The 15076-nt window shown below is 47.4% G+C and overlaps 1 protein-coding gene across 2 annotated transcripts in view; it reads right to left on the reverse strand.

The window, feature by feature from the left end:
• The window catches only part of LOC137437913 (5' exonuclease Apollo), a 32665-nt gene extending 18692 nt beyond the window's left edge, over positions 1–13973 (reverse strand). The window contains exons 1-3 of one of the 2 annotated variants that reach the window (XM_068132644.2): positions 13673–13973; positions 2757–2922; positions 436–618 (exon numbers count right to left, since the gene is read on the reverse strand). In XM_068132644.2, the coding sequence (XP_067988745.2) occupies positions 436–618; positions 2757–2922; positions 13673–13861 (538 nt within the window). In that variant the 5' untranslated portion in view covers positions 13862–13973. Of the gene's footprint in view, positions 1–435; positions 619–2756; positions 2923–6765; positions 7364–13672 lie in introns of those variants that run through there. The other variant, XM_078768664.1, reaches the window with a different exon arrangement.
• Positions 13974–15076: the final 1103 nt, after the last annotated feature.

Below are 15076 nucleotides of genomic sequence, written 5' to 3' on the forward strand. Positions count from 1 at the left end.
CCCACATTTCTCTCGATGTCCTTACTCTCAAATGTTGTGTTTGTGTCCTTCCCCCTCTCACCCCATCTTGTCTACCGCTCCACTTATTTTGTGTTTTATGTGCCGGTTTGACTTTTTGTGTGATTAATGTTAGCTCTTTCACGGGCCTCGATCTTGTATACCAAAAATAAAGAAGAAAAAAAAAAAAGCAACCTCAGGGGGAGGAAACAAAACAGTGGTTCGAGAGATAGCCACGATGGAAGAAATAGCTTTGAACTCAAGGTTGCATCACAGATATGTTGTACGAGTTTGTACAAGAACTCAAAGTTTCACAAGGGAGAGGGGCCCAGCAGCCCCCCCCCCCCTTCAGTAATATGCATGCATTCTGAGTATAGAAAATATATTGAAGTTAAATACATTGTAAATACATCGAACTCCCACACGCATATCACTTACTCAGTGTGATGTCATGTTCAGGGTGTTTCCTAATAATCTCTTTGATGGTCCCAGCAGCTTCCTCTCGTGACGGGATGTCATGGTCAGGGAGGCAGTACGTGTTATCCAAGTAGAGGACGTCAATCGCCTTTTTATTATTCAACGGGGGCTCTTCCAGCATGGCCGATGAAAAACGAAAGTCACCTGCGTGGGGAAAGGTTCACAGGTGAGCGAAACAATGTCCTAAACAAACAATGCTGCAGTTAAAAAGTATTGTATTACCCAGCTGCTCCTGGACTCTGTGTCCTTTCCTCCTGACAAGGTGGAAAAGTTTCTGTCAACCCTCGACTCTGATTCTGCAACTGGTCCTGACGGCATCAGCCCACGGGTCCTAAAATCATGTTCTTCTGCTCTTTCACTCCCTCTTTCTGTTCTCTTCACCCTCTCTTTTGCTCAAGGTCATCTGCCATCTGCTTGGAAATCAGCCAACATCACCGCTTTGCACAAAAAAGGTGCAAAAACAGATCCCAGCAACTACAGACCAATCAGCCTTCTCCCAATTATCAGCAAAGTCATGGAATCCATCATTGCTTCAGATATTAAATCTTTCCTCTTCTCCAATGGCTTGATCTCGGATCATCAATTTGGATTCAGACCAGGTCATTCTACTCTGGACATGCTGCTTCTGCTTTCTCAACAATGGATGGAGGTCCTCAACGCCAAACAGGAAATTAGAGCTGTCTCCCTTGACATTTCACGTGCCTTCGATACGGTCTGGCACCCAGCTCTGCTCACCAAACTCTCCTCCTTTGGTATCCATGGAAATCTCCACGCATGGCTGGCGGACTTCCTCTCTGGTCGTAGTCAACGTGTGGCCCTGAATGGGTTTCTCTCATCTCCTCTTCCTGTTCAGGCTGGAGTTCCCCAAGGTAGTGTTCTGGGCCCTGTGCTTTTTCTGGTCTTCATCAATGATCTCTCTGACTCTCTTGAAAATCCTCTCTATCTCTTTGCTGACGACTCTACTCTCTGTCGCTCCATTCCTCATCCCTCAGATCGGCAGTCTGCAGCCTCCTCACTCTCTGCAGACCTGGACAAAATCACAGACTGGTCAAACAAGTGGCACATGTCTTTCAATCCTGACAAATCTCACACTCTTACAATGTCTCTCCGAAAGGACCGACTGGACAACCCTCCCATCTACTTTCTCAACAATCCTCTCCAAGAAGTTCTGTCGCTCAAGCTTTTGGGTCTCACTATCTGCCATGATCTTTCTTGGGAAAACCACATTTCCAAGCTGGCCTCCAAAGCCAGTCGCCGACTGGGCATCCTCCGTCGTGCGAAGTCCTTCCTTGGCACACCTGAGCTCCTCACCACATACAAGGCTTTCATCCGCAGCTCAATGGAATACTGTTCCCCCCTCTGGGCTGGTGCTCCTGCCTCACACCTTGCTCGGCTTCACGCTGTTGAGGCCAAAGCTTTCAGAATCATTGGAATCTCCTGCGATGTAGTCAACACCGAGGGCCTTTCACTCACTCACCGCAGGCAGGTTGGTGGTCTTTCTGTCTTCTACCGACTCCTCTCCGGCCTTGCTCCCCCAGCTCTCTCTGTGCTCTGTCCCCCCAATATTCCTTCAGGTCGCACAAGATCTGCCTGCAACCCTCTTATGGTTAAACTGCCAAAGTCTAGGCTCTCTGCTCACCTTCACTCTTTCATTCCCCTTTTCTCCCGCCTCTGGAACAAACTCCCCCACTCCCTTCAATCCCACTCCTCCCTCCAGGTCTTTAAAATAGCTGTTCACCACCATCTCTTATCTTCCCCCATCGAAAACCTTGATCTTTTCTACCCCCGGTAATTCACCCCAGAGTCCTTGCAGTGTTCATATGTTTTATTCCTCTCCCACCTCCCCCCAAGTCCTCCCGATGTCCCTGCTCTCAAATGTTGTGTTTGTGTCCTTCCCCCTCTTCCCCCTCTCTTTTGTGTCCTTCCCCCTCTCTCCCCATCTTGTCTGCCGCTCCCCTTGTTTTTTGTGTTTTGTGTGTCGGTTTGTCTTTTTGTGTGATTAATGTTAGCTCTTTCACGAGCCTCGATCTTGTATACAACAACAACAAAAAAAAAAAAAAAAAAAAAAAGTAAAAGCCAATAAATTACCGACAGATGGACGACCAAAAGTCTACCAATGCTGTTTTGCATTTGAAAAAGCCAAGTACTGCTCAGACATGCACAGAGCAAAGTGACGCGTGCACAGCGGGACAGAGACGGGACTGAAGACAAAACCTTGAGAAAGACAAGAGATTCAGGTGAAGCAGCACAGCGTGGAGTAGCCTTGACTTCAATGTCTTCACCTGTGTACAGAATGGTGCCAAAATAGCCCTCAAACAGGAACATAACAGAGCCTGGGCAGTGGTTGGCATCTATGAGCGTCACTGTAATGGTCTCAAGACCCTCATCATCCACGTTCAGCAGGTGACTTGACCCAATCTCAAGAGGTCGCAGGACTTTCGGTGAGATCTGGTTCAAACAAGATGGATTCATCATATTAATGTTCAGGCAATGTCAAGTTATTTCATTCTAATTGGCAGAGTTGCAGTGACATTCGAAATAACAAGGTGGCGTAATTAAACATTTTGGTAAATACCGTTACCAGGTGGACAAAAGTGCCAAATTTGCCATGAATATTCCTCACGTTATAGTGATTCATTTCAGAAGGGTAGCCACCCAGAAATAGTACAATGAGACCTCAGTAGAGGATACGGAAATTCAACATAGGATATTAGTTGTTGAAAAAAAAAAAATCAACACGTCAAAAATGCATACAATTTAAACCTTACTAAATAAAACACCCAGAATAAAACTAGAACAATGCGACTGTGTCGCCAATATGCCTCCGCTTAGTCCCACAACGAGTAGATGCCATCACTCTGCATATGTATGTGTAGTGGATCACGTTTGTGAAGTTTCGTGTTGATAAGGTTCGTTTTTCTATCTCAAATGGCTGCCAAACCACGTGACCTATGACATCATCATTTTCAAACTATATGCAACAGTGCTTGCCGTTAGATATTTGTAAAATTTAGCATCGATAGGGTGAGCGGTTTCAGAGATACAATTATTTAATATTTTCCTTCAATCCAAGATGGCTGCCAAACCATGTGACCTGTGATGTTATAAATTTAATATTTCAATACAAATGGGTCAAAGATCATGTGCATGCAATTTCTGATTTTTAGGATAAGGAATTTGATTAAAACATTTTTCGCTGGTATACCACTTCACCTATGATGTCATCATGCTTTTGTTCCCCATTGGGAGTACTTGACAATGTGTGAAGTTTCAAATTTTTGCATTCAGCAGTTTCTGAGAAGTACTTTTTAATTTTATTTTCTTTGTATACAAGATCGAGGCTCGTGTAAGCTAACATTAATCACAAAAAAACAAACTGACACATAAAACATATGATAAAGGGAGCGGGAGACAAGTTGGGGACAGAGAGGTAAGCACACAAGTACAACAGCAGAGAACAGAGACATCGGGCGATCTGTGGGAGGGAGAGGGCTTGGGGGGAGGAGGCATGGGAGGAGGGGGTGGGGTGGGTGAGGTATAAAACACGGACACTGCTACGACTTCCAGGAAATAAGTCTGTATTTCAAAAAATTTGATCTGGGGTGAATCAACGGGGGTAGAAAAGATCAAGGTTTTGGATGGGGGAAGATAAGAGATGGTGGCGAACAGCTGTTTTAAAGACCTGGAGGGAGGAGTGGGATTGAAGAGAGTGAGGGAGTTTGTTCCAGAGGCGGGAGAAAAGAGGAATGAAAGATTGAAGGTGAACAGAGTCTTGATTTTAGAAGTTTCACCATAAAGAGGGTTGCTGGCAGATCTTGTGCGACCTATAGGAATATGTGGGGGACAGAGCACATACAGAGCAGGGGGAACTAGGCCAGAGAGGAGTCGGTAGAAGACAGAAAGATCACCAACCTGCCTGCAGTGAGTGAGTGAAAGGCCCTCGGAGTTAGCTTCATCGCGGGAGATTCCAATGATTCTGAAAGCTTTGGTTTCTACAGGGTGCAGCCGAGCTAGGTGTGAGGCAGGTGCAACAGCCCAGAGGGGAGAACAGTATTCCATTGAGCTGCGGATGAAAGCCTTGTATGTGATGAGGAGCTCAAGTGTGCCAAGGAAGGACTTCACATGACGGAGGATGCCCAGTTGGCGACTGGCTTTGGAAGCCAGCTTGGAAATGTGGTTTTCCCAGGAAAGATCATGGCAGATAGCGAGACCCAAAAGCTTGAGTGACAGAACTTCTTCAAGAGGATTGTTCAGAAAGTAGATGGGAGGGTTGTCCAGTCGCTCTTTTATTTTAATTATTTGCTTTTAATCCAAGATGGCTGCCATACCACGTGGCCTATGACGTCACAATTATCATAAAAACATTCTGCACCGGTGTCACTCCAATCCTGAAAGCTTCGTCTCAATCAGACATATGGTTGCTGAGAAAAATGAGGTTTAGCCCGTACGGTCGGACGTACGTACAGACTGACTGACTGACTGACTGACTGACTGACAAGCCGAAAACATAATGCCTCCGGCGACTTTGTCAGCGGACGCATAAAAGCAAGAAAGAGCAATCAGAGAATGCAGACCCTCGCCAAGAACGTGTTTTTTTTTGTTTTTTTTTAAAGGCTTTTGTGTTAAAACCAATATGGTGGCCGAACCACGTGACTGATGACGCCATCATTTTTTTTTTCTCCACCAATTTACCCATAGATGACGCTGAAGAAATTTCATCTTGATCGGTTGAAGTTTTGTAATTGTCGAATTATGACGTCATAATGGACGCACCTATGACACCATCATTAACATATTTTATTCCCCATGGAGAGTTCTTTACAATGAGCCATCTGTCGATTTTTTTTACTATGCAGCGCTTTCGGAGATATAGAGGTGCTAAGTTTTTTTGTTTTTTTCCCAAGATAGCGCACGTACCACGTGACCTATGACGTCATCATTAAAAATTCTACAGGTGGAGGTGCACCTATGGTGAAAATTTACTGTCAATCAGACCAACGGTTGTAGAGAAAATCATATTTATTCTGTGTGGACAAACACACACATAGACAGACAGACAGACAGACAAACGGTCTCAAATGGAATACCCTCTCTTCTGGCAAGGTTCAAACCACTGGCAAGGTGTAAACACAATAAGTGTTTATCAACCCTTAAGCAGGTTGATGCAGACACGTCCACTGTGGGTTTTTCGAAATGATCAAAGTAAAGTTTACTTTTACTCTGACGTCATACCAGGTAACGAGAAACAAGATTAGATGCAAAGACCGACAGAAAAGGTGAGGGGGCTTGCTTCAATCTTTCCACGGCATTGAGGTTTGAGTATTTTCCCATTCGTGTCTGTCAAATTTCCACTGGTTATTTTACGTTTCTAGTTAGTTTTGGTTTTGTAATTATTGCAAACTTGTGTGTAATTAGTCGTTTTTTGTTCACACCTCGTGTGCGGCCTGGTCTCTCTCGGCTCCCTCCCCCCGTCGGTATATTGTAAAGACAAGTTCTTTCCTTCGCTGTACTTGCTTGTTTCTTTGATTTTATTTTCACTCCTCTACCTCCCACGAACATCTCACCCTTTGTCAAACGTTTTAGATCCCCCCCAAAAAAAAAAAAAAAAAAAAAAAACTTCAGTAATTCTTTCTCTCCTCGTGGACTTGTGCTTGTTCTCTCGCCCACTTTTCTCACCTTGTGCCCCGCCCCCTTTATCTCCTTTTTCTTCCACCTCTCCAGCCTTTCCAACTCTAGTTTCCTCCATACTCATTCAACCCTTTCTCCTCCTTTCTCAAATCCATGTCCTCACGAAGGGACTTTTCCCAGATTGTTTTTCAAGGTTTTGTTTAAATATTGTTGCGGATCTCAACGCCGGCCTTTCCCCTTTACCAAGGGGGGATTAGTCCCCTTGTCTTTTACTAGCCGACGGGACCCGGGACCGATGACGTCCTTCCCGGACAGCGTTAGGTAGGGTTTTAGGACTAGGGATTCGCTATTACCCAAGTACTAACGCCGCCCAGAAACGACGAAATAAGCCCCGCCCGAATCATGGGTGTTAGTTGAAATGCCGAGCAGTAGCGACCCGTGACCCGAGCCGTTAGCAATGACTAACCCGATCCAAGCGGTTCGTAATCGTGCCACGCTTTCCCAATGATGGAAATGACTGAAACAGTCGGATTTGGAAGAAAGGAATAACAGAATTTATTTACACTTTGTACAATGAGAAGAAGAAGAAGAATACACATGCAGCCTTATACAGTCTTAACTTATCCCTGGACAAACAGGCCCGTCACACACAGACACACTCACACGGGGCTGCAGATGAACAGGTCGATGGTCCAGGAATGGCGTCCGGGCAGCTCGTTCTCCGCTCCCCAACTCGCACCGCGAAGCAGATGAACAGACGGCAGCGCTCTCCGCGTGTCGTTTGGCGCGTGCGGGACTATCACAGGGCAACAGTAGGCTCGCTGTGGCGGTTACACTCGCGGCTCAGCCGCGTACGTAATAAGCGAAGTTCCAATAACCGCGAACCATGCGCTCCTTCAATACGATTCGCTCGCGATGCGTGACTCCGTTTTCATCAAGTCCTCTCGAGTAAGCAAGCTCTCTCCAATCAGTCCTCATACGGGCAGTCCTCTCCAGCTCAACTGGTGCCGACCCATCTGAGGTGGGGGCCTTGCGCCAAGGGTTTTATTACCACACCCTTGGAACCCTCTCGAACTCACCAGACGTTTCTTGCCACGCCCTAGCATGCCATGCCCACCGAGCCCTGGTTGGTTGTTGCCTTTACCATCACCGCCCTCTGACGCGCTGCTTGATGCGGCCACACCTCGTCCTCGCGCTCCTCCCTCTTTCCGGGCCTACCTCGTGTCATTTGACTAGTTTCGAGCGAAACCAAAGGGCAGCGAACGCTGCTGGTGGCCAAAGCGTAACAAACTGCCGCGGGTAGCCCAAAGAGTAACAAACTTGAGGGATGCCAAATGGAGCGCGGGATCGAGTTCGCCCATGGTGGAAATTGGAGGGTGGCCGCAAAATGAAAAGGACCTAAGCTTATTATTTCTTTACACAACGCAGATGTCACTAGGGAAATGGCCTACTCTTACACATACTATGACATAACTAATTCTAATGGGCCTACGTGTTGCTTGTGGACTAACTATGGGGGCAAACCTTTAACCTTTAATGATGTTATATGTACACTCTCAAAACCGCAACAATATTATTTAAATATGTTTAAACCTTCCCCTGCAGTGTTTTATTCAGTGTTTATTACAACACGCTCTTTTTCTTCCTATTTAAAAGGCTCTTTTCAATTTCCTCTTCAATTCATTCCACTTCAAAAAAAATTCAATCTCTTCAGAGAATGTAGGGAGGAATAAATGTAACTCACCTTCATTCCACCCCTCCTCTATCGTTTTCAAACGGATCTCTGACTAGAAAATTAAAATAAACCTAGTTTGTAATAAATGTTCATTTGTCATTAATCGTCCACTTTCTAAACTCCCCTCTCCCTTTCCATTCTCCCACCTCACTCCTCCCCTCCTAAACTCCCCCCTCCACATCAAATCCCCCCCTCTCATCCCTCCCCTTCAAGGCTCTGCTCCACCCCTCCCCTTCAAGGCTCCGTCCTCACACCTCCCCTCCAAAATTCCCCCCCCCCTCACACCTCCCCTCCAAAACCCCCCCTCACCCCTCCCTTTCAGTTCTGCCCCCCTCACCCCTCCCTTTCAATTCTCCTCCCCTCACCCCTCTCCTCCCCTCCTAAACTCCCCCCCACTCCTCCCCTCCAAATCTACCCCCTTGCCCCTTCCATTCAAATCTCCCCCTTCCCACCTCCCCTTCAAAACTTGCCCCTTGCCTCTCCCCTTCAAATCTCCACTCCTACCATCTTTCACCAATTCTCATCCCTCACCCCTCCTCCACCTCCTCCACCTCCTCCACCTCAAAGCTGCCTCCTCCCCACTTTGTCTCCCTTCTATCTCATACCTCCACCTCCTCCAACCTTCTACTTTGCTCTTCCCCCACCCTCAAACAACTCCTCACTGTGCCTCATCCCATCACCATCAAACCTTTTGTCCTCCTCATCCTTCCCTTTCTCCTAACTCTTCTGCAATCTCTGACACACTATCAACAGCTCTCCCTACCTCCCCCTCTCACCCTTCATCTGACCCTACCCCTTCCCTGCCCTGTCCTGCACAAGATGCTCCCCCTCCATCTTCCTTAATGGTATGGACCTCAAACATCCGGGACCTTCGCTCAAACCTGATTCAACTCTCCATACAGGTTGCTTCTGACAAACCAGACATAATCTGCTTAACATAAACTTTCCTCCTTCAAGATGTCTCTGATTCCTTAATATCTCTTCCTGGTTACTCCCTCCCCCGGTATGATAGACCTGAGCCTCGTCATGGTGGTGGGGTTGCTATCTTTATCAAAAACTCTCTTCCTCACTCTCCTTGCACTGCCCTCCCTCCACCCCACCCCAAAGAGTACCTCTGGATATGGCTTCCTCTCCGCTCCCACATTTTGTTCATATGTGTGTTGTACCGTCCTCCAAACAGTGATGACTCCATTTAAATCTCGCTGTCTGACAACATGGACCAACTTCCATCCACTCATCCCAACTCTCTCTTCCTCATATGTGGTGACATCAACTGTCATCACGCCAGCTAGTTGAGTGTGGGTTCCTCTCTCGCCAGCCATGGCACCTCAGCAAAGGACTTCTGCGACTCATTGGGACTGACACAATCTGTCAATTTACCGACCCGGATCTCAGTCAATGGAGCATCTTCTCTTCTAGACTTGGTTAAGACAAACTTCCCTGCAAATATCCTCTGCTCTTATTCTGCTCCAACCGGTTCTTCTGATCATGTGCTTGTTAAAGTGGATATCTCTCGGGCCATTCTCGGAGAGCCTCCTCAGCGTCGAGGAGTCTGGCTTTTCACTCAGGCCGACTGGCATGGTCTCCAAGCAGCCATCAATCATCTGGACTGGTCTCCCATCTCAACTGCCTCTGACATCAACTCTTCCTGGGAATTCTTCCAAAGTAAACTGCTCTTTCTCATGCACACATTTATCCCATCTCGTGTTCAGTTGTCATACCCTTCCTCCCATCCGTGGTACACTGAATCTTGTGGTGAGGCAGTTGCCCTGAAACAACATGCTTTCACCTCATGGAAGGCTAATCCAACTGAAGGAAATCTCAGTTCCTTCCACCAAGCTCGGAACAAGTGTGTGTCCACCCTCAGGAGAGCCAGGAAACGAAATCTCTCGACTCTCAAGACTGAACTCTCTAACCTGTCTCCTACCTCCAAATCCTGGTGGTGTCTGGTCAAATCTGTTTCTGGTGTTTGTTCCCCCTTCATCCCCTCAAGTGGCTACACAGTTGACACCGCACGTGAAAAAGCCGAATGCCTCAACTCTGTGTTTGCCTCAAAATCTTGTGTCCCAAACCCATCTCTCTCTGTACCTACCTTGCCCAGTCGAACCCAGCTGCTCCTGGACTCTGTGTCCTTCTCTCCTGACAAGGTGGAGAAGTTTCTGTCAAACCTTGACTCTTATTCTGCAACTGGACCAGACGGCATCAGCCCACGGGTCCGAAAATCATGCTCTGCCGCTCTTTCACACCCTTTCTCCATTCTCTTCACCTTCTCTTTTGCTCAAGGTTATCTGCCATCAGTTTGGAAATCAGCCAACATTACTTGCAACTACAGACCAATCAGCCTGGGGATTATCAGCAAAGTCATGGAATCCATCATTGCTTCGGATATCAAATCCTTCCTCTTCTCCAATGGCTTTATCTCTGATCGTCAATTTGGTGTCAGACCAGGTCATTCTACTCTGGACATGCTGCTTCTGCTGTCTCGACAATGCATGGAGGTCCTCAATGCCAAACAGGAAATCAGAGCTGTCTCCCTTGACATATCTCGTGCTTTCGAAACGGTCTGGCACCCCGCTCTGCTCACCAAACTCTCCTTGTTGGCTTAGTGGTTAGGGTGCCAGCTTGGGATCCTAGGATCCTGGGTTTGAATCCTGGTCGATCGCTGAATTAACGCCAGGGGGGTTGACTCAGCCTGTCATCCTTCCGAGGTCGGCAAATTGAGTACCAGTTCACTGGTAATTCCCTGTGTGTCGCAAGAGTCGAATAACAGGGTTGGTGGCAGGAAGGGCATCCGGCCTTAAAACATTGCTTCAAAAAGAGACCATGGTGCCCGAAAAAGGCCAACCCCTGCTTTGCAGGGAAAAATGGCCTCTAAAGGTGGTTCTCCTTTCTTCTTTCCCCTTCCTGTTCAGGCTGGAGTTCCCCAAGGTAGTGTTCTGGCCCTGTGCTTTTTCTGGTCTTCATCAATGATCTCTCCGTGAATACACGTGAAGTAGTGACATGGGCATTAGGAGTGGAGGAATGGTTGATCAGAGTAGTGATGGCAATGTACAAAAGAGCGCGCACAGCTGTAAGGACGAAGGACGGGAACAGTGTGAGTTTGAGGTGAAGGTGGGAGTGCATCAGGGGTCGGTACTAAGTCCACTACTATTTGTAGCTGTGATGGATGTGCTGCCTCGGAACGTAAAGGAGGGTTTAGCGTGGGAGTTGTTGTATGCAGATGATCTGGTGTTGATTGCAGAAAGTATAGATGGACTGAAGGAGAAGATGAACAAGTGGAAGGAATGTATGGAGACAAAAGGTCTGAAGGTGAATATCGGAAAGAGGAAGGTGATGGCAAGTGGTAAAGCATGTGGTGAGGTGGAAAGAACTGGGAAGTGGCCATGTGCTGTGTGCAGGAAGGGGGTCGGAGTGAACTCCATTCAATGTATAATGTGCGCTGAGTGGATTCATCAAAAATGTAGTGGTCTTGAGAGGGTCATTAACCAGAGTGGCAGCTACATTAAAATGTAAGGTGTGCACAGAGGGACTGCAGATGGAGGAAATGTTGAGTTGGATCTTGGAGACGGCGTGAAGCTGGAAGGTGTGAAAACATTTTTTACCTAGGAGACATGCTGAATGGAGAAGGTGGATCAGACTCGGCAACGGTTGCTCGAGTGAGATGTACATGGAAGAAGTTTCGGGAACTGAGTGGCGTGCTGACGAGGAGGGGAGTGTCGTTGAAGCTGAAGGGAAAGGTGTATGCTGCATGTGTGAGAAGTGTTATGATTTATGGGAGCGAGACATGGGTAATGAACGTAGAGCAGCAACAAAGGCTGGAAAGGGTGGAAATGCGAATGGTTTGGTAGATGTGCGGAGTATCGTTGAGAGAGAGAAAGACAAATGATGAATTGCGAAAGATGATGGGAATAGAGCCTGTGATGGATGCTGTGAAGAGAAACAGTTTGAGATGGTTTGGTCATGTGTTGAGGAAGGATGAAAGTGACTGTTTGAGAAGAGTGATGGAAATGAATGTAGAAGGAAGTAGAGGAGGGGGAAGACCGAGAAAGACTTGGCTTAAGATGGTCGAAGAAGAAATGCGGGCAAGGGGGTTAACAAAGGAAAAAAAACCACCTTTAGAGGCCATTTTTCCCCGCAAGCGGGGGTTGGCCTTTTTCGGGAACTGTGGTTGTTGTTGTTTTTCGGTCCCCTTTTTGAAGCAATGTTTTACGGCCGGATGCCCTTCCTGACGCCAACCCTTTTTGCCACCTTTAACGACAAGCAGGGAATTACCAGTGAACTGGTACTCAATTTGCCGACCTCGGAAGGATGACAGGCTGAGTCAACCCCCCTGGCGTTAATTCAGCGATTGACCGGGATTCGAACCCAGGATCCTAGGATCCTAAGCCGGCACCCTAGCCGCTAGCCCAACACCAGGGACTCCAGGGACCAGGGACCAGGGGTTAACAAAGGAAGATGCAGAAAATAGGGCAAAATGGAGAAGATTGTCATGGGGACCGCAAGGCTAACTCCCACTCTTGCAGGGAAAGTGGCCTTAAAATGCCTGTTGTTGTTGCATCAATGATCTCTCCGACTCTCTGGAAAATCCTCTCTATCTCTTTGCTGATGACTCCACTCTCTGCCGCTCCATTCCTCATCCCTCAGATCGGCAGTTTGCAGCCTCCTCACTCTCTGCAGACCTGGACAAAATCATAGACTGGTCAAACAAGTGGAACACGTCTTTCAATTCTGACAAATCTCACACTCTCACTACGTCTCTCTGAAAAGACCGACTGGACAACCCTCCCATCCACTTTCTCAACAATCCTCTCCAAGAAGTTCTGTCACTCAAGCTTTTGGGTCTCACTATCTGCCATGATCTTTCCTGGGAAAACCACATTTCCAAGCTGGCCTCCAAAGCCAGTCGCCGACTGGGCATCCTCCGTCGTGTGAAGTCCTTCCTTGGCACACCTGAGCTCCTCACCACATACAAGGCTTTCTTCCACAGCTCAAGGGAATACTGCTCTCCCCTCTGGGCCGGTGCTCCTGCCTCACACCTAGCTCGGCTTTACGCTGTTGAAACCAAAGCATTCAGAATCATTGGAATCTCCCGCGATGAAGCTAACTCCGAGGGCCTTTCACGCACTCACCGCAGGCAGGTCGGTGGTCTTTCTGTCTTCTACTGACTCCTCTCCGGCCTGGCTCCCCCAGCTCTATCTGTGCTCTGTCCCCCAAATATTCCTACAGGTCGCACAAGATCTGCCAGCAACCCTCTTCTAATGAAATTGCCAAAATCAAGACTCTCTGCTCACCTTCACTCTTTAATTCCTCTTTACTCCCACCTCTGGAACAAACTCCCTCACTCCCTTCAATCCCACTCCTCCCTCCAGGTCATTAAAACAGCTGTTCACCACCATCTCTTATCTTCCCCCATCCAAAACCTTGATCTTTTCTACCCCCGCTAATTCACCCCAGATCCACTTTTTTGAAATGCCGACTTCTTTCCTGGAAGTCCTTGCAGTGTCCACGTGTTTTATACCTATCCCACCCATTCCCATGCCTCCCCCCCCCCCCCCCCCCCCCCACAGATATCCCCATGTCCCTGTTCTCTGCTGTTGTACTTGTGTGCTTACCTCTCTCTCCCCATCTTGTCTCCCGCTCCCTTTATTGTATGTTTTTCGTGTCCGTCTCTTTTTTTTTTTTTCAGTAATGTTACTGTTAGCTCTTACACGAGCCTCGAGCTTGTGTACAGAAAAAAAATGGGGGGTTTTCACGTCTCCTCCTGTGGGCGAGGAAGCGAGTTCCCCCCTGCTCGGGCTAGCCGTTACTGGAGTTAGCTACCTGTACTGGAATTACCTGTAGTTTGTGCTGAATGATGCGCGCAGTGACCGGAGAGCAATAGATGGGGAGGTTCCAGGACGGTGTGAGTCCGCCCGTGTGGTCTGCGTGTGCGTGAGTGAGGAAGTATAGTCGAGCTGTAGGAATCCGCCGTGGGTACCACCAATCCACCGCTAACGGCGTGTGCGGTATCACCGTGCCGTTCATAACCGCTTCTCATCCGCGGAGCGCTGCTTACAGCAAGATTAATTGCCATTACAGAGAAGCGCGCGTATATTCCGAAAAAGACGGGGCGGGGTTATCTCGCGACACCGGAAGTGTCGTGCGTGATCCATCCGAGGCCTTCCTGTGAATCCAGATACCTCGTATTTTCCACTCATGATCTCCTCTTGCGTTGAAACTTTTCATCACAGCAGGAAGCCATTAACCCATCAAGCGTGCGCTAATATGTTTGCCAACATATAGTTGTTTGATTATTAATTTTCATTCAGACGTCTTTTAATAACGAACTCGAATCCAAGTCCAGTCACCCACAACTTGTGGAGTCGTCACAGAACAAGAGACGCTGCACTTGTTATTATTTTACCACAAAAACGTCGTTATTTCTGAAGAAACGCTGTTTTAAATACTACGCCGCCATCACTGCCACCGCCTGCTCCACCGCCACCGCCTGCTCCACCGCCACCGCCACCGCCACCACCACCTTGCTTGTTACCGTTGTTACCTCCGCCACCAAAGGTGGATGGAGGTTGTTTTCACCCCAGTCTGTCCGTTTGTTTGTCTATCTGTTTGTCAACAAAATATCTCAAAAGGTTGTGGACGGATTCGGACGAAATTTGGCAGAGATGTAGCGTATGTCTTTGTGACAAGGACGATTCGATAAGATTTTGGTGAAGATCTGAGTAGTGAGTATGGATTCGGAAATGAGAATTATTTAATTTTCTAAGTGATTATTCACCATTGGAAGATAGGGCCAAAAACGATATATAGCAGGATATCTCAAAATGTTGTGGACGGATGATTTTGATTAAATGTGCTTCTGTTTTGTGATTTTCTGGTCTACTCTGGGATACAAAACGTAAACTCTTCACCTGGAGGAGGTATGCTCTCTCCTGAGTACCGTTGTCGTTGTTATTGTGTTTGTCAAAAAAAAAAATCAGTTGCGGACCACAGGCGTATAATAATCAAGCCTGACTCAATCGTCACAATATATTTTTTTTTTGTTCTTCTCATTCTTCTTAATCTTAATGCTCTTCTTCTTCCTCACATTACAAATCCGTATCTCATCCTCGAACGCCCTCATGTGTCCAAGGAGTGATTAACATTTACATCGTAAAATATAGAATGCGACGTAACAATCAAAGGGAGGCGCAAAGCGCCCCTCCCTTTATATAAGGTAAAGTGCGGCGTTACGCGCGCTGC

This window comes from Myxine glutinosa, assembly GCF_964187855.1.
Source record: "Myxine glutinosa chromosome 12 unlocalized genomic scaffold, kmMyxGlut1.1 SUPER_12_unloc_2, whole genome shotgun sequence".
NCBI classification, from domain to species: Eukaryota; Metazoa; Chordata; class Myxini; order Myxiniformes; family Myxinidae; genus Myxine; species Myxine glutinosa.